Here is an 18,715-nt window from a genome sequence, read left to right as displayed (position 1 = left end):
TACTTTTGGGATGTAGTGATATTTTTTAGAAATACTAATGAAAACATGAAGAAAAATGACAAGTTTGCATTCAATTTGCATTATTCTCTTTTTTAGTGTACTAAAAGTATACTTAGTCTATACTAAAAGTAAGGCAGTTTACTTAACGTTTACTTTCATATAGGGTCCTTCCACTTTCGGCTTCTCCCATCAGGGGTCGCCACAGCGAACGAGTCGCATGGTAGATTTGGCAATGTTTTACGCCGGATGCCCTTCCTGACGCAACCTTCTCAAACCGGGCTTGGAACCGGCAGAGGTAGAGAAGGGAACAGGGAGCAGCCCGGAGTCGAACTCGGGTTTCACGGATGGAAGGCGCCGCAAACCAGCACGAGCTAAACTGGCTCCTTTTTACTTTCATATAGGGTAATTCTGTAAATTAAAATTTTTCTTATTTAGTCTGAATATTAAATTACCATACTTCCTACACTACACGTACATGGTATGGTAGACTTGCTATGCTACTGGCCTACTTATACTCAAGTATGCTTAATAAAAACAAACTTCGGGTGTGCTACTTTTTGCTAGAGGTTCAGTTTACAGTAAAAAATAAATAAATAAAAAATCCTGCAAAGTTAAATGTTGATATTTCAAAAACTTATATCTATGTTTAAACATTAGACTAAAGGTTATCTGGTATATGCCTATTTTCTAAGAAGAAATCCAGCAAAAATTATAAAGAAAAATTCTAAAAAGTTTCTAGCAAGGTGGAAAAAACAAGTCAATTGTCCTTTTTACCCTTGCTAGATACTTCTGAGAATTTTCGTATATACATAGCTATATATAGGGCTATGTTCATAACATGTACATAGCACTATAGCTATAGAGTATGTACATGTAATGTAGGAAGTAAACTAACTGAACACTTCTTCAGACTAAATTGTAACATTTCAAGTTTTACACTGCGGTGAAGTTAGTTTTAGACAGACATTCAGTGCGGATCTCCAGTGAGGTCTCTTAGGGACCGTCAACAAATTAACAAGTGCATGAGATGGAGAAGATTGGTCCTGGTCACAAACCGCTGACAAACTGACACAAACTGACCCAAAGTCATGAAACTTATGCTGAATTGTAACACTGACATCCCCACATCACACACCACTTTGTTTTGCAATAGGTTTAATCTCTTTCGGTCACATAGTTTGGGAGCTATTGAAAAAAAAAAAAAAATAATAAGTCAACTTCACTTCGCAAACCTCTGGAATTTTAATAGAAAAATTCATATACATTTTGCGTAATCTATAATTGCAAAATAAAGTGGTGTGTCTAGTGTGGATGGTTTATCTCTTTGGGTCACCTGGTTTGGGAGCTATTGAAAGAAATGACCAGATTTTACATTTGAATCGCTAGAATTTTAATACAACAATTCATATAAAATATTTTACATCGTTGATTACAAAACAAAGTGGTGTGTCTGATGTTGGGATGTCAGTCCCATATGGAGAGAAATTAGACTCAGTCAGATTTGTGCGTGCGTAATTCTTGATTTGTGCGTAAATTAGGATTTGTGTATGCATATTCTTGCTTTGTTCGTGCGTAAATTAGGATTTGTGCATAAATTTGGATTTGTGCGTGATTTGTTACTCACATAATACGTTTTGTGTATAAGTTAAAAAAATATAAAATGAAAAAAATACAAAATGCAATTTACGTATGCACAAATTAAGATTACAACAGCTTGAAACTACTTACACACACACATCTTTAAAAACACGCACGAATCCCTTGTTACGCACACACAAAGCCAAAGTTACGCACGGATCTACCGTGAGACTGTTTTCACGTCTCACAAATTCGTCCGTAAGTGCTGCGTTTAAATACCAGTGGAATGCTCGGTCATTAGAATTTTCCTATCAGCCTTCCCTTCTAAACGTATTTCCTTCAGTGGGTGTAGCAGGGCTTAAAAAAACTTTAAAGGAAAATAAAAATTATTATCTGAGAATATGACGTTCACTTTTAAACGCTAATATATATGTTAAAAGTATATTATTCTCAGAGACACCGAATTGATACAAAATGCGTAACAGGAACGACCAGTAGGGGGCACTGTTTTTTTCTTCCGGAAAAATCAAAGGCAGTCAGACTGAGAGAGTCACGGGTAGAATGGCGGCCCATCTCGGTGGTCAGCGCCCCGAAGTAAGTAGCCTCTATGTTCAACACTAACATCTACTGTCTTCATGTATTGATTGAGTCATTGTCTGGATACGTTTAGAAGGGAAGGCTGATAGGAAAATTCTAATGACCGAGCATTCCACTGGTATTTAAACGCAGCACTTACGGACGGATTTGTGAGACGTGAAAACAGTCTCACGGTAGATCCGTGCGTAACTTTGGCTTTGTGTGTGCGTAACAAGGGATTCGTGCGTGTTTTTTAAAGATGTGTGTGTGTAAGTAGTTTCAAGCTGTTGTAATCTTAATTTGTGCATACGTAAATTGCATTTTGTATTTTTTTCATTTTATATGTTTTTAACTTATACACAAAACGTATTATGTGAGTAACAAATCACGCACAAATCCAAATTTATGCACAAATCCTAATTTACGCACGAACAAAGCAAGAATATGCAAACACAAATCCTAATTTACGCACAAATCAAGAATTACGCACGCACAAATCCGACTGAGTCTAATTTCTCTCCATAATCCCACAATTCGGCATATCTTTAATCTCTTTGGTTCACCTGGTTTGGGAGCTATTGAAAGAAATGACCAGATTTCACATGCAAACCTTTGAAATTTTAATATAAAAATTCATATAAAATTTTTGTGTGTATGTTGTATGTTGGAGCCATAATGTGGCATATATTTGTCATCCTAAGGTCACATGGTTTGGAAGCTATCCAAAAAACAGACTGTTGATTTCAAAGAAAAATTCTTGTAAAATATTGAGCATCTGCTATTGCAAAACTTCTCATTAAAACATTGCAAAATAAATAAAAATGTTTAGACACAACATGAGGAAATCTTCCATAGTACTTTATTTTATTTTTGCAAAACATTTACTCTTGGGTTTGATCTAAAATCGTCTCGATCTCAGGCACTTTTTAATTTGTTGACGGTCTCTTAGAGACCTCACTGGAGATCCGCACTGAATGTCTGTCAAATATCCAACCTAAAACTAACTTCACTGCAGTCAAGTTTACAGTATATAGTTAGTATATAAAAAGTAAAAAATTTTTTTATACTTACCGGTAGACTATTTTTTGCAAGGGGTGGGGGATTTTCAAATCACCGAATGGATGTTAATCTATCTATCTATCTATCTATCTATCTATCTATCTATCTATCTATCTATCTATCTATCTATCTATCTATCTATCTATCTATCTATCTATCTATCTATCTATCTATCTATCTATCTATCTATCTATCTATCTATCTATCTATCTATCTATCTATCTATCTATCTATCTATCTATCTATCTAAATGCAATTAAAGCTAAAGACTTCTAAACAGAAACTGAATAAAATGTACACATTAAAGTGCAACATGCTGGAAAAAAGTACAACAGCAGAAAAAAAACTATTGTTGAAACATTGAAAAAAATATTTGTGTCAATTCGGTTTTTCAAATTTTTCTTTTTTTTCTTTTCTTACTGGCAACTCATATGACCTGAAACTCCTATAAAAGAAAACCAACCATTAAGTGACTTTTTTTTTTCAATTTTATTTATAGTATCTTTTAAACAGTATGATTTCTACAAACGCAAGAATTGATCACCAATAACAAAAAAGGTATAGCACATCTGTCAGACCTTCATTGGGATATTCTTGGAAATAGACATATAAGGGATGTTATAAATAATTGTATCATACAGTTTGAGGTATGCAGAGTAGCTTTGAAAGTACAAATACACCCATGCCCCCCCCCCACCCACTGTGGTTAACACACTCATACTCACGTACAGGCACACAGTTTCTAATCAGGGCGGCAATGAACATGGATCACAACAACAGGAAGAGACCTTCAAAGGAGCGAGACATCAAAAGTACAAAGTAATTCCATGTCTGATTCGATTATCCTTTCATTTCCTTAAAATATATGTTAATAAGTCAAAGTTAAATAGATTTTTGGTTCTATGAAGTGTTAGAATTATGTATTTTTTTCTCCTCTAAAGGTTTGAAAAAGGAGTCTTATGCTGGTAATGTTTTATTTGAGACATTACCGTGTAAGAAATGCACTATTGTTTTCAGATCAACACCATCGAACACACAAACCATGCTATAAATGGACCAGCTGTTTTACGTTTCACACACTGGAACTTCACATGAAAAACCGTAAACGATTTACACCTTCCAACAGTCCTCGCAGATGAACTCGAGGAGAAAAGCTGCTCAATGACCCTCTGAAAACTAAAAGTCAGGAAACTAAAATGATTGTCCACAGGTGAAGTGAGCAAACACCATTTGGGTTAAAACTCCTAGCATTCCAAGAAAATAGGATGATGCTAAGAAGTTAGACGCAAAAACAGATGTGTGTTGATGTGATGCCTTCTCCACGCAGCTCACTGTTGGTTCTCAAATCAGATCCTGTGGTTCACAGAGGATTTTTTTAAAGCATTTTCCCAACAAAAACAATTAAAGTCACACAAAGTGTTGATAAAAGTTTTCATCATATTAATAAGGAATGTTCTACTTTTTCAGAAAGGTAAACGAGTGCGGGCATGAATTCAAACACCAAAGTTGTCTGTTACGAAGCGTCACTCAGATTCAGGGGTATCCAAACATCATCTGATGCTCAGTATGTTTTTCCTGTTGGTCATAATCAAGATTTAAACACAGCATATGCCACAAACTTGGAACACTTGGAACATTTGCTCTAAATGTGATTCTTTACATAACAAGACCAAAATCCCCCCTTTTTTTTTTTTTACCATATTAAAGATTTCAGCTGTGTAATGTAATTTAGATGCACAAACCATGTCAATTTTGCTTTCAGGTGTCTCAACGTAGCATTTTCTAATTAATTTCTTGGAGTTTTTTTCACATCTTTTGGAACCTTTAGGAAAATGCAACATTTAACAATCCAATTTGTTCACTTTTAATACATTGTTTTACAAATGTCGACTTAAATTTTCACCTTTCTGCATCTTTTTCAGTTAGTTGAGGTTATAGCAGAGTTAGACATTTAACAATGTACCACCTAACACTGACAGAAACCCAAGTATGAAGTGGAATTATCATTATCTTGTAATTTAGCCTTTTCAGGATTGCTTGTAAACTTTCTTCTAACATAGGATTTAGCAATACTTCTTTTAATTATTTTAAAATTGTATTCCTCTGTATAGCAACTATTCATACGTTTTTTTTAAGGATTCAGCTATTACTGTACACATTCTGTGTATTTATGCAGAATTGAAGATTTAATGATAAAGTATATTTTATATTTTAATAAATTATAGCTAATTTATTTAGAAATGTCAATGTTTATCTTACATTAATAGCTCATTTATAGATAGATTTTTTACATAGTTTAGTGACTGTTTTCAAAGTAGCATTTTTAGTTTATGATTTCAGAAGTTTAAGCGCTGTTTATAATTTTTTCTACACAATTTAGAATAATTTATTGTAAGTCAGTCCTAAACCTTAAAGTTTTATAAGATGATTCTGTTTCAATTCTGTGTGTTTTTGAGATTTTCAACTATATTTGACCTCAAAATAGAAATAGCTTATCTTAGATTAAAAAAAAGAAAAAAAGAATTCGATGACTTTCAGATGATGATTTTTTTTGCAGTTTATATAGTCAAAAATGAACTTTGATTTGTAAAATAAATTATAGATGAAAATAAATGTAGGAAGTGCAAACTATTTTAAACACATACATGTGTTGTTTTTGTTGTTCCATTGAACAGTAAATGTGTTCGTTTTTGCTTTTAAAGTGTTGCAGTGAGGAAAAAGTATCATGTATCACAACAGTATGGAAGCAAACATGACACATACTATTCTTAGACGGGTGCAAAACCAGAACAAAGATAAGAAAACTAAAACTTTTTCAATCAAGATCACTCAACATAAAGTTTTGACACCCCTGCAGTGATCAAACCTGTCTCTATGGAAACACAAAAAACTCTGGGGGCCAAGAACCTTACTGAAGCCCCCCGAGGAGGTTCATTCAATAGAGAAACCAAATATTATACAAAAAAATGACATCGTTGTCGTCTCCTCTGCTTCCTTGACAATATCAAACATAAAGGTGCTTTTACATGTTACACAGAAGCTCCGGCAGCCCCCCCTCCCCCCCAACACACAAGAATCAAAGAGAACCTGTAGAAATATGCACGAGCATGCCTCCGACAGAAGAAATAAAAATGAGAAGCGGACACTGTACAGAGCACAGACACACAAAGATAATTCAGTTTAGCCCTTGGTGTGAAGTGTCCAAAGTCCTGCCCCCCTCCAAGTTGGTTCTGTTCATAACAGGAGATCAGCAGCGCGCTCCGGGAGGGGTTACATTGACTCTGTCAGTCAAATGTCAAACTACGGACCTCCACACTAAACGAACACTAAAGCGTTTCAACGATGTTGGGGACGTTTGTTCACAGGTTGGCATGAAAGGTCCGATTCAAAGCTTCACTAGTGTCGCCGACGCTCGGCCCGAAAGGTTCTTCCGACTCTGAATGCAACTTTTGAGGTGACCCAACATCGTCAGGCGTCGTTTCTCACCCTAACTTCGTCTCAGGTAAATGAGGGTTAACTGCACTTGGCTCAAAGGTGTGGACAGTAGCACTAAAGAAAGCAGTGATGCGCTGGTCACACGTCCAGCTGTCTAAGGTTACAAACTGGCTGGCTTCGGGATGAATACATGTTCTAGGAAGTACAAACAAACTCCTACAGTGGGGCTCAGTCAAGATAAATCCATACAAAAGGGCCTTGTTTGGTTTGAAACACCTTTAAAGTGGAAGAGCTCAACTCCGTAGTTTCATCACGGCGGTGGGATTGACACTCTGCTTCCCGAAAAGTCTTAGCGGAAAACATTTTTCTGCTTTTTTGTGAGGGAATTTGTTTTTCTTCGGGGATCGGCTGAATTTTCATGGACACAGTTCCCTTTGAGATGTATGATGCCTCTGTGTTCTTAACGAGCACAGTTTGCTCCTCCCAGCTCCTCACGTCCATCTTTCTCCTAAACTGTCACCTCGTTCTTACTCCCAGTCCGCAGCCCCTGCCCGCCTCCGCCTCCGGGGATAAAGTGCAGCTGCTCAATGGTGTTCTGCCGCTTGTTGGCAAAGGCCATCCGACGCGCGTTGGGGTGTCCTCCCAGAGTCCCCGCCCCGCCGTGGGACTCCCAGCCGCTGCGCATCCCCATCCCGGGCATGGCGGCGGCGCTGCGCTCGTGCTCATGACCCGACGATGGCTGGGAGTTCATCTTGATCATGTGGTGGCGGTCCATGGAGGGTGTGGCGCAGATGTTCTGCTGCGACTGAGCTTTCTGGTGGTGGCTGAGGCGGCCCATGGTGGGAACCATCCCACCACTCGCCCCTCTGTCCCCTCCCCCCATCGGGTGACCCATGGTCATCAGCCGCTCGTCTAGGCGGTCCGGCGAGATCAGGAGCCGCTCGTGTGACCTGGAAACAAACAACTCAGCGTTCATGGATACAATCAACAACTCAATCTACAAAATAATGACTTTTTATTCAATATTCCTAAAATGTGAGCTTCCTTTGAAGAACCACTCTAATGAAAATGGCGTTTTTGTGGACTTTTTCTGATGGAGGATATAAAGAAAATTAAGCTCAAATTTTCATTTTTGAGTGCTTCTGTATTTAAATTGTTTTGAATCTGGAGCAAAGATTAAAAAAAAAATTTGCTTGAAAAAAAGCTTATCCCTGACGAGGAAATACGCCGGGCAGGCAACAAGGTCCTCTTTGTAGACTACTAGATACATGTGATTTTGGCAAAATCATAATTGAAAACACACGGGAAAGCTTTGAAAATAGATTGAAGAGGATCAAGATGATCAGAGTGGGAACTCAACCCCTTTGGAAAGTTTTTTCTCCAAAAAACTTTTTGTACATTTTTTTTTAACAGGATCAAGCTGAAACACATATACGTTTTTTTTTCTTCTTTAAATTACCTTGAATTAGCTTTTAGTGAGCCGCACAAAAAAAAACAAAAAAAATATTTTGAACCTGAACAAGTGAGTTAATTTATTGTGATAAGATTTTGAAGCATCATTTTTCAGTTATATCTATCCACCAGATGGCGCCATCTTTATTGTACAAAGTCTGCAGCAACAATTCTCACAGCTATTTTCTGCAATGCAGCCCGGCTGCTTAAATAGCAAACTTTCATCATAATATCTTAACATATAATATCTGTAACTGATTTTGCATTTTGTTCATAGTCTTACCTTAATTTGACTCTTTGTTAAATAGAAGACATGTCAACATATTGGAAAGTCAAATCAAAAAATGCTTATCAATGTGCTGATTTGTAAATGTATGTCTCCTAAAATTATTTTACACATGAAATAAATGAGGTAATATTTATTTAAGGTTAAAAAATATTTATACTTCTTACAAATTTTTGGAAAATTTGGTGTTTGTAAATAATTATAATAAAAAGGAAACTCTTCAAGATTCAGTTTTTGTCACCATTCAGCAGATTTTTGGGGATTTTTCTTTTAGCTTTATATTTGGTGAGATGCTATTTTTCTGTTGTTTGGTCTACATGTTTGTTTTTATTTATGATCTTTTCCGTCTCATATTTAGTTTTGTACATAAAAAAGAAGCAGTTTTGATTCATTCCAATCCCTCTGGCCTTTTATTACTCTTCGCCATTTTGAAATCCTCTCAAACATTCATGTGTGTTTGTTTGAGTGCAGGAAATCACCTGCGGAGCGTCTGTGACGTGGAGCTCCTGCTGGTGCTCATCATGGCTTTGTAGTACTGGTGCTGTTGGTTCTTGGACAGGCGCGTCAGCGTGTTGCCTTCCCCGAGCGCCAGCAGCTGGTCCTGGGAGCGGACGCGGCGCGGCGGCCGGTCGAAGGTGGAGCTGGTGTAGGGCGCCTGCGAGGGCAGCGGGTACGGGTTCGGGGTGGATGCTGGGATGTGGAGGTGTGGTCGGGAGCCGTGGAGAGGCAGGGTGCCCCTGGAGCCCAGGGTGTAGTCGCCTCCCCAGGGCAGGTGGTGCTGGGAGGAATGGAAGGAGGGCGGGGCGTTGTTGGCACGTCGTTTGGAGGTGTAGTAGCCAGAGTACTCATCAAGTTCTTTCTCTGGTTCCCAAAAAGACAAAAGGATGAGATGAGCAAAGGAAACAGATGAACACAATTACTTTTACAGATACAGGAGTCGATCTTCGATGAAAGTACGATAATGAAAACCCGTAAAGATGAACCAGAGACGAAGCACTCGCTTTGGATCGATGAGATCAGGTGACAAAGAGCACAGAGGCAGATTCAGTGTTTGTGCCTCCTGCTCCACTTTAATCTTCAAAGCATTTCCATGGAAGCAGCTCCCCAAGAGGCAATTTAAAGCTGACCTTTAACCACCACCCCACCCAGCCAGAGTTTGCTCCTTTGTCTCCATTTCTCTCCTTCATTTCCTTTCCATGCACTCTGGAGCTTCTCTCACCCCTCCATCACTCCTTCCTGCTCTTTATTGTCCTCCAACAAAACAAAATGATGGAGTTTTTTTTCATTCACAGATAAACATTTACAGCTAAATGTATTCTGTTTATGCAGACCTTCAGGTCATCTTTCTCCCAAGAAGGTTGTAGTTTTTGTTTAATCTTCTGGTTGAAAATAAAAACAAGACAAACTGGATGAAATATCATTAAGGAGCTAGGAAAAAGGTTCACGTGCACTTCCTGATCCATTTTTGGATTTCATTTTCACTCTTTGCTTGCTTATGATCCTTTTCTTAATGAACATTTTTATTTTCTCGACAAAAAATGGACCAATGACTTCACAGCAGGGAACGGCTTCTCCAACCATCTACAGTTTGCTGGCTTTAGTTGTTGATGAGTTTTTTGTCTTTTAAAACAAGAAACAAGGCTGTTTTTCCTCCCAAACCATTTGGTACTGCTAACTCTGTCTTAAAAAACCCAATTTTCAACGGCAGAATCAGGTTACTGAAGACGAGTTCAGAACAGGATGAAGAAGTGGTTCCGACCTAATCCAATTCCTTAGAGATTCAATGAAACCGCTAAATTTGTAATGTTTCTAAAAAGAAGATTCTGACAGAAATGATCCAACCCTAAATTGGCAAAAACACACCACATCCAGGTAATCAGCAGGAGGCGGGACTGGGTTTCTTAAAAAAAAACCAGATAGATGACAGACCCTGACCCCATATACAGCCGTCTGACAAACTCCAGCAGCGGCCTCACACCAGGCTGGTACTGCCAGGATGACGATGTTTGTTCTATTAAAACTAATCTTTATTTGTCATCATATTAGCTTTTTCATTTATGTGTTTTTAAATAAAGCCCTTTAAAATTCCACAGTGAGACATTTTTTTTTGGGTGTAGTTCTGTCTTGTTCTACTCAAATTTAGACATTACCACTAGGTGGCGCACTATATTGGAGCTTTGATTTTTTTTTTGTACCACTTTGACTGGATTTTTAATACAGCCAAGTCAGAATGGACACTATTAATGGACACCAACTGGAAGAGCGGTGATTTTGCCTGCTTTGAGCCCGCCCACATAGAGATGGTATGGAGAAATGAGCGATGCCGAGCCGCACAATGGCCGAGTCGAGGGGTCAAAAGATCGGATGCAGCTCATGTATTCAGTCAGCACTCATTCACTGTGAGGTAACACTGTACAGCAGAATTAAACATCTTTACAGGCTGCACTTTTTCATCCACCCCATTTTCTGCTGGATTTCAAAATGGTGCATCATTGGGGGGCGTGGCCTTCTAAATTAACATGTAATGGCCAACAGCTACACTGATTGCATGCTAAATTTTTGGTTCTGCCTGGTTTTAGATTGTTATACAAATTCAGAATTTAGATCTGTAACAACAAGAAAAGCTCATAACCAGCTTGATACCAGATGTGGGTTGCATGGCCACACCTCCTTTCTTGACAGTCATTAGACTCTGAAGTAAGAGGCTGTGTCATCGTAGCTTTGAAGCTGAAGGTTCGTCATCATCATCCTGCATTTATGTTGCGCCAGTGTAATGAACTCAGATTAAACGGGGGGGTAATGCTGCAGGATTTCAGCTCTCCATATAACGATCTGTTCAGTTATTTAAGGGGGGGTGCTGTTGTGAAGGAGAGGAGCTGAACAAAATGAAGGATGGCGGAGTTACTGCAGGAATCTGCTTCTGCTGGAAAAGATGCTTTCCGACTGCAGGATCAATCCACTCCTTTTTTCTTCTCCGCATCGGAGAGTTCACTCATCTTTTGACTCAACAATCGAGCGTTGACGAAATTGCAGCTTCATAGACAGACCCTCCTTCATGCTGAAACCATCCATCATGGGTCTGCAGTGCGATTCTCCCCCCTCCCCCCAGAGAAGACAAGGAGGTAAAGGCACACAGAGAGGGTGACATTTTTTATCCTCGTGAAAAACAGCCAGGCCTCGGCAGACCAGCCCCCATTGTTTCTATCTCTGCACATTCTCCTCCTCTTCTTTTTTTTCTCTGGCCTGTTTGTCTCATCCCTTCTTCCTTTGATCTTCATCATACATGCAGCAGGTTTAGACTGAACCTGGATGCTGGGTTTGCAATAGCAACGCAGATTTATCCGTAAATAAATAAGACTGCAATTTGTTTTACAATAACACATTTGTATCATATTTATTATTATTTGATTAATAAATAGTGGGGTTTGTCACATCTTTGATCACATCATTCTTAAATTTGGTTAGAAAAGGCTTTTTTATTTCACTGACTTTAGATGGCAATTGCATTTTCAACCATTTTTTTCCCATCCTGCCTTTTTCTAATTCTTTTCTAAACTGGTTACTTTCTACATTTAGCATTTTGACACTTTAAAGGCCCGAGAAAGAAAAAAAGGTTTCTGGCATGCATCCAGCTGTTTGATTGGTTAGACTGCAGTAGATGCGCCTGAGTGTGGCGGTTACCTCAGCGAGCCGCGCCGATGCAAAGTTATGTTATGTCTGTGGTGTTTAGTATAACCATGGCACATAAATAAACACATTTTCACATCACAATATTTGTTAAGGTCAAAAGATTCATGAAGAGTGAAATCACAAAACTCTTCCCAAAGATATTTATTTGTGAATTAATTTTTAAATCTGAATAAGTTTTGAAATTTTGAATAGTAGGAAACGTTTTTTAACCCTGGATCCGACAGCCCAAATAAGAACAAATCCTCAGTATTCACCTCTAAGAAAACCTATTCCAAGCATTTAATTACACTCATCTCTGAGTCCATGTTTAGTATTTATACATGTTTGTCTTCAAAGTCACCATTGAAGTGACTAGAACAGCAGCGATGCCTCACAGCTAAAATGTCTGATTTAAAAGCTGCTCGCTCAGCTCTTCCCTCTTTTTAGTTTAATATTCTTCCTTAAATATTCCTGTTGTTGCGCCGACACTGCAGTAGCTTTTTCCGGGTTTGGACGCAAATGCCAAACTTTAAAAACATCAATATTCCTAGGTATTTTTCTTGGAAAATAGAGTAATAGAATTCTGTGATGCATCACAGAATTGCTGTTTTAAATATGTTGCGTTTTGTCAGATCTAACTGAGATTTGTCTCTCCCTCCACACCCTCCTCCACCCCCTGGACTCACCCAGCTTCTTCAGGGAGCTGTAGCGGTTGATCTCCGGCTTCATGGCCATCTCATAGGACGGTGGCAGCTGGGCCAGGTTGTGGAAGGAGTGGGAAAAAGATGGGTGGCTGCTGTTGTGCCTCATGCTGCCTCCCATGAAGCCACTGCCACCAACGCCGACCCCTCCGGGGCCTTTGCCGCTCCCGGAGATCAGTTTAGGCCCAGAGGAGAGCTGGGGCGTGTTGTTCATGCGGGGTCCACGCTCTGAGGGCAGAAACAGACACAAGGGAGAGGAAGAACAGGAGGAAGGAAGAGGTTAGGAAAGGGTAAATGTTAAAGTGTCATAAGGGAAGAATAAAAAAGGTAAGCACAGGAAAATAGGGCGAGGGGCATACAGCCTTGTGCAAAAGTTAGCATCTTTACTTTCACACCCATATAACCGAATTATTTGTCACTGTGCCAATTCTAAAACATGTGGGCAGTACTAAGGATTCTCCTACTTCTGCAGCTGGATTTAGGTTTGGTTGTGGTGACGTGCGGCTCTGCATGAAACGACAAACCTTTACTGGTGAGCAGAGAAGCAGCTGCTGCTCATCCATCTGAAAAGCCAATTTCTTTACAATTTGAAGGCAGCTGAGAAAAAAGGTAATGATTCAGAATACAGAAACAAAAAAGTATTATCACTGTGGTTTGATGATGCTGGAAAACGTATCTTCAAAAGGAAATTAGTAAAGTATATATTAAAGTCAGCCACACAGTCATTTCTAAGCCAAAATGAGTACTTAGTACTGGATGAGTGAATGACACATTTAACATGGATTTGTGTTGAATTTGTTTTGTATCAAGGTCACATGACCTCCAAACAAAGTGTTTAGGAATTTGCAGATGAGTCTTGCAAGAAACGCAAAAAAAGAAAAAAGAAACTCCAAATAGTCCTGGAACGGATTGCACAGCTATTGTCAATCTTATTTATGTTCTGCAATCGTTTAGTTTCATCTTTTACAAACTTTTGTATTCTTCCAATCGTTTTCCCAGCGGTCTTTTAACTATGATGATGATGTTTTTAGTCAAAATCAGAAAACCTGTGTTGTTTTCTAGGACATAAAAGGAGCAGGAGTTCACCTCTGAGTAGGTGGGACCGTTGGCGCAGACCAACCCTGCCCCCCTCCCTACTGAGAGCTCTCTGTTTACATGCTCTCCTGCTAGCTTGCAGCCTCTCACAATCCCAAGCTAGCATTACCAGTGCAACAGCAATGGCGAGCAATTTCAAAGCTGTCCATCAGTACATTTTGAGCCAGTTGCCAGCTAGAACGAAGACACATGAAGACGTCCATGGATCTATTTGTCTGCAAGTGGATGCATCTTTTTCAAACAACATTTTTTCGTCTGCTCTTGAATCGAAACAATTGAAAGAAAAATAAACTCATAAATGCAATTTCAAGCTTAATTGTCTTTATACGTGTACACCTTCCTCAGAAAAATGCCACAACGACATGTTAAAAACCCTTAAGGCACCATTATCATTGATGAGCAAATGAATTTTAGTAAAGGGTCAAAAGGGTCAAAGGGTCAATGTCGTCATCTATAATGTCGAACAAGGTGGAACCTACAAGCCACTGAATCAAGCACTTAGTATTGCCCTCATGATCTCCTTTTCCATGTAATTTTTATGAAATATATGAATTATAACAATAAAAATGAATTGCTTTGTGGTGACAGTGTCATGCTAAATGTGTGAAGCTGTATTAGCTTGAAACCAGGTCTTGTTTGATCCTGTTTGCTCCAAAACTGAACAAATCTGCCGTAAAAAACTTTTACACACGGCTGCAAATAATACATAGAACTGCCAATATGTAGGAAGAACACTTGGAAAATAAGATGTGATTATGTGAGGGATATAATGAGACCTACAATTTAAATACTGAAGGAAAAACCAGGAAGGGAAAAATAACATTATTAGAGGAAAATACAAGTTGAATACGTTTTTGGAGCAGCTCGCAGCTGTTTCTTTAAATACAAATGCACTGCTGCAACCTCACATGTAAATACACATTTAGCTTTGGAAAAGACTCCATATACCAACACAATCACATGAATGCAAACGCAGCACATGGATCAATGCACAAAAACATGACTTTACCTTACATAAGATTTGCTGTATGCAAGGGGGGGGGGGGGGGCATGGATGTCCATTTTGCAACATGTATATCAGCTGCAACCTTACAGTACATTCATATGCTCCAAAAGCAAACAGACAGCACTCTGAGAGAGCCAACATGCAGGTGCACTCTGTGGCGACCTGGCATGTGCGTGTTCTGCACACTGAAAAGAGATAAAAACTCACACGGAAGACCAGAAACACATGCTGCCAGTCCATGAACATCTGTAACCCCGAAAGAGGAAACACAACACCTAAGGATACATGAAAGCTGCTGTGTGTTTACAGTTTGTTTATGCTGTGAAAACACACAGCAGCATTTACATAACGGCCGCTGTTGCTCCCAAGTTCGAGACAGACGCTATTTATGCCGAGTCAATTCACAGTGGTAATGGTTATGGGCCGTGATCTTATTAAGATAACAGCAGAACATATACTGGTCGTTGACCATTGACAGTAATGGGCAGTAATGGCCGACGATGTCGTTGTTAAGTGCCACCCAGGGAGCACACCGCACACACACTCTTTACAGGGCTCATCACACAAACAGGAGGGAAAAGCAATGCTAGTCTTGAGATCATGATGCAGGAATCAGTCAATCAAGGCAGCACTGATGAAAAAAAATATTTTATGTATTGAGAGCTTTCACAAGCGGATTAGTCAATAGCAACCATAACATTTTTAGTAAGTCTTGGGTTGATGCATAACACTAACAGATATTTAGGTCTCTGACTTTCTTTTTCCAGATTTCCTTAGCAACCAGTATTATTAATATTCAGCTATGTCTTTAGAGTCTAAGAGTCTGTCTAAGAGTTTAAATCTACATAATTCAGTGTATAAACATTTTCCACAGGTGTTTCAATCTTTAGTTCAAATGTGAGGCATAACTTTCAAATCTTTTAGAAGAAAAAGCAAAGTACTCATCCTGCTGCGGTGTCTGGTGTTGGTAAAGAGTGGGACCTGTGGTGGTGGAACCATTCTAACATTTAACGGCGCAAAAGCGTTCTTCATTGAACGGCTTCAGTCTTTTCGACTTTTTGTGAATTAATTATGAGATTAAGACCAACGTCGAGTTGCTCGCCTCACATTTGTAGGGTTGCCATGGCGACAGTATGGAAGCAGTTCAGGGTTTGACTTTGGTGAAAGAGAAATCAAATAAAAAATAAAAAAGGATTTCAGCAGCTTTCAGGTTTGGCCCTGTCTTAATACTTTCAGATAGGTTGTGGGGATGTTTGGGTTTTTGAGGAGAAGGAGATGATTGATCAAAAGACGAAAACAGGGAAGATGGAGAAAAGAGATTTCAAGGCCACAACCTGAATATTAAACTTTATGTCATTTTCTGCATATTATAATAATAAAAAATCAAACGTTGGATTTGGTTGATGCAAATTATTGTAGGTAGTTCCACATTTCTTGATCATTGAGTGTTTAGCAATCCTTGCACGCATTTAACCTTTCAGAGCAACTGTATCTGTGCTCCAACATAATGTTTTTGTTGCCTTCTTGTGTAATTCATTCCAGGAGGAACATATGTAGGTGTAAAGGCTCAGAATAACTGGCACTGAAACTTCACACGTCCAATGGAAATCATACTGATCTCCATCATCAGCACATTTCCATGGCAACTCCTTCCAGTACTCTGTCACAGCCAAGTTAAACAAGCAACAATGAGTCTGGAAGAGTGGGAGAGTGCTGGGTTCATGGATGCCAGAGCTGCAGGTTTCTTTTGGAGAGAAATCACTAGCATTGCTTTTTTTGTTTTCTTGGTGCAGAGCTGGGGATTACAGATGAGCGAGGACCTCCTCGGGTGTTCTGCATCAGCTGAAAACACACAGCACACCATTGCTACACAGAGAAGGAGGGACGTTTGAAAGCAGGCTCGGGGTGGGCGTAACACGGGCAGACGGGCTCGCATGAAGCAGGAGCAGGCCAGACAAGTCTCAGCTCACACCCTTAGTAGATGTGTCAATGTCAACACGAGCCAGCAAGCAACAACCAACATATTTAGCTAAACACAACCAAATGTAGATGCAGCGTTGACAGTGGCACAGCTGTTTTAAGAGTGTGGTACAGCAGGCCGTCGTACCAACATGGAGACAGACAGACAGCGCAGTGAGGGGCCGTGAGTCTGGCCGGCGGTTCGCCGCAACCTGAGCGGCTAACCACGAGGCTTACCGACGGTGGCAGAGTGTTTGGGGCTGGAAGCAGACCCTTGCTGGTTAAAAGGGTGGTGCAAGTTTCCAGCTGCAAAGAGAGCAGAGCCGACAAACTGATGGACAACCACTCCAGAGAAAAGAGGCACACGCCGAGTAAGCACTTGTGTCAGAAAAGAGACAGAGAAAAGGACAGCGGAGAAAAAGCCAAAATCCCTCCAGGATTTCAAGATTTGCTTCTTCTTTGAAAGAAAAAATTGCTTTAGAGTAAAAGAAATCAGCTTTTAGCCGTGTCAACGTGACACTTCAACCCCACTATGCAAAATAAAATTCAACACAGCTTCTAGTCTACACTATATTATATGGCTGCAAAGTCAAATTTTGATTGAAGTTTTCTGCTTCCACAAAGGTGATGGTGCACAACAACCATTTGACTTTCTCCATGTTTGATGAACAAGATATTTTTTTGTTTCATTTGGAATAAAAGCTTTAGGTTTGCAAAGCCGAAAGTAATCCATAGCAGAAAATAGTAGCTCAGTGAATCGCATCGCTTTAAATGAAACAATATCTACTATGAATCGTATTGTCAACTACAAATTGTTGTGGGAATGACTCACTACATTCCGAGTTTGGAGAAAACTGTTGATCACAAATTTCCAAAAGTTTGGGGACAGTAAAAGTGCTTCTTTGTAGCAAAATCCCACTTTGGTTTGTGATGGCACCACAAACACAAGTGTGATTTTAAGCCACACTCAAATGCACCGCTCCATTTCTGTCTCAGTTTGGAAGGAGAAGGACCTACGGATAAGACTTTTTAAAATTCTTTAGTGGAACTTCAGGGATTTTGAGAGACACAAAAAACAGACATTTTAAAGAGAAGCCACCACGTCTTTCTCCACCAAATGCCTACTTCTCCTTTATTGAACCCAAATCTCAGAGCTTTGGACAGCTGGAAAAGGGGCAGACCACTGTCCCGGGCAGGTCTGGGATGATTGTCCGCTGGTTCTCTGGCCAAAAGCAACCTCATGCTTTTGGAGTGATGGCAGCTTGTCTACCTTTTACTTCTTCCATGTGTGTTTTCATTTTGACGACTCAACAGAGTCTAATTTTGCATGGTTTCCATGGTAACGTATGGTAGTGGACGGTTACATCTTGACAACTGCTGGAGTGTGCTACATTCTTGTGAGAGTGTCTGTTTTCAGTTTTTTGGAGTAAAAGAAAGTAATCAAGTACAGTAGTAGTCCTTAGTTACAATATGACCTTATATGGGCCACTTTTCTGCTTTTCTGTGGGAACTAGGGCAGAAGAAGACAAAAATTCAAACTTGACTATTAATCTTTTTTAAAAATGCATGAATTTTCTAAAACTGCACAGCAGTTCACATCCTGGAGGGATTAAAAGAAATGAGTTTCAGAGAGACAGAGACAGGAAGAAGGTACAAGGAAAAGTGAGAGTGAGCTGTCATTCACCTCCACTCTGACACCCACAGGAAGGAAAGGAAAACCTTCCCACTTTCTGTACAAAGCATTTTTTTTTAAATACAAACGTTTTCCTTTTATTTGAGGGCTTCACATGGGGTTCTGACATACAACAAAAACAGACAAAAACCTTCTTTGAATCTATAATTCAATTTTCTCTGAGTAAGTGGAGGCATCAAGTACATGTTCCTTCAAAAGCTAAAGCA

At 39.5% G+C, this 18,715-nt stretch overlaps 1 protein-coding gene across 2 annotated transcripts in view; it reads right to left on the bottom strand.

Annotated features, from left to right (window-relative positions):
• Positions 1-3,687: 3,687 nt before the first annotated feature.
• LOC101159448 (protein shisa-7) overlaps positions 3,688-18,715 on the bottom strand; it is a 40,515-nt gene continuing 25,487 nt past the window's right edge. Inside the window, exons 6-9 of one of the 2 annotated variants that reach the window (XM_004074042.4) lie at positions 17,054-17,122; positions 12,742-12,984; positions 8,866-9,247; positions 3,688-7,598 (exon numbers count right to left, since the gene is read on the bottom strand). In XM_004074042.4, the coding sequence (XP_004074090.2) occupies positions 7,157-7,598; positions 8,866-9,247; positions 12,742-12,984; positions 17,054-17,122 (1,136 nt within the window). In that variant the 3' untranslated portion in view covers positions 3,688-7,156. The remainder of the gene's footprint in view (positions 7,599-8,865; positions 9,248-12,741; positions 12,985-17,053; positions 17,123-18,715) is intronic. The other variant, XM_011480910.3, reaches the window with a different exon arrangement.

Source organism: Oryzias latipes, chromosome 11 (genome assembly GCF_002234675.1).
Source record: "Oryzias latipes chromosome 11, ASM223467v1".
NCBI classification, from domain to species: domain Eukaryota; kingdom Metazoa; phylum Chordata; class Actinopteri; order Beloniformes; family Adrianichthyidae; genus Oryzias; species Oryzias latipes.
This window is presented reverse-complemented; position numbering and strand designations above follow the sequence as displayed.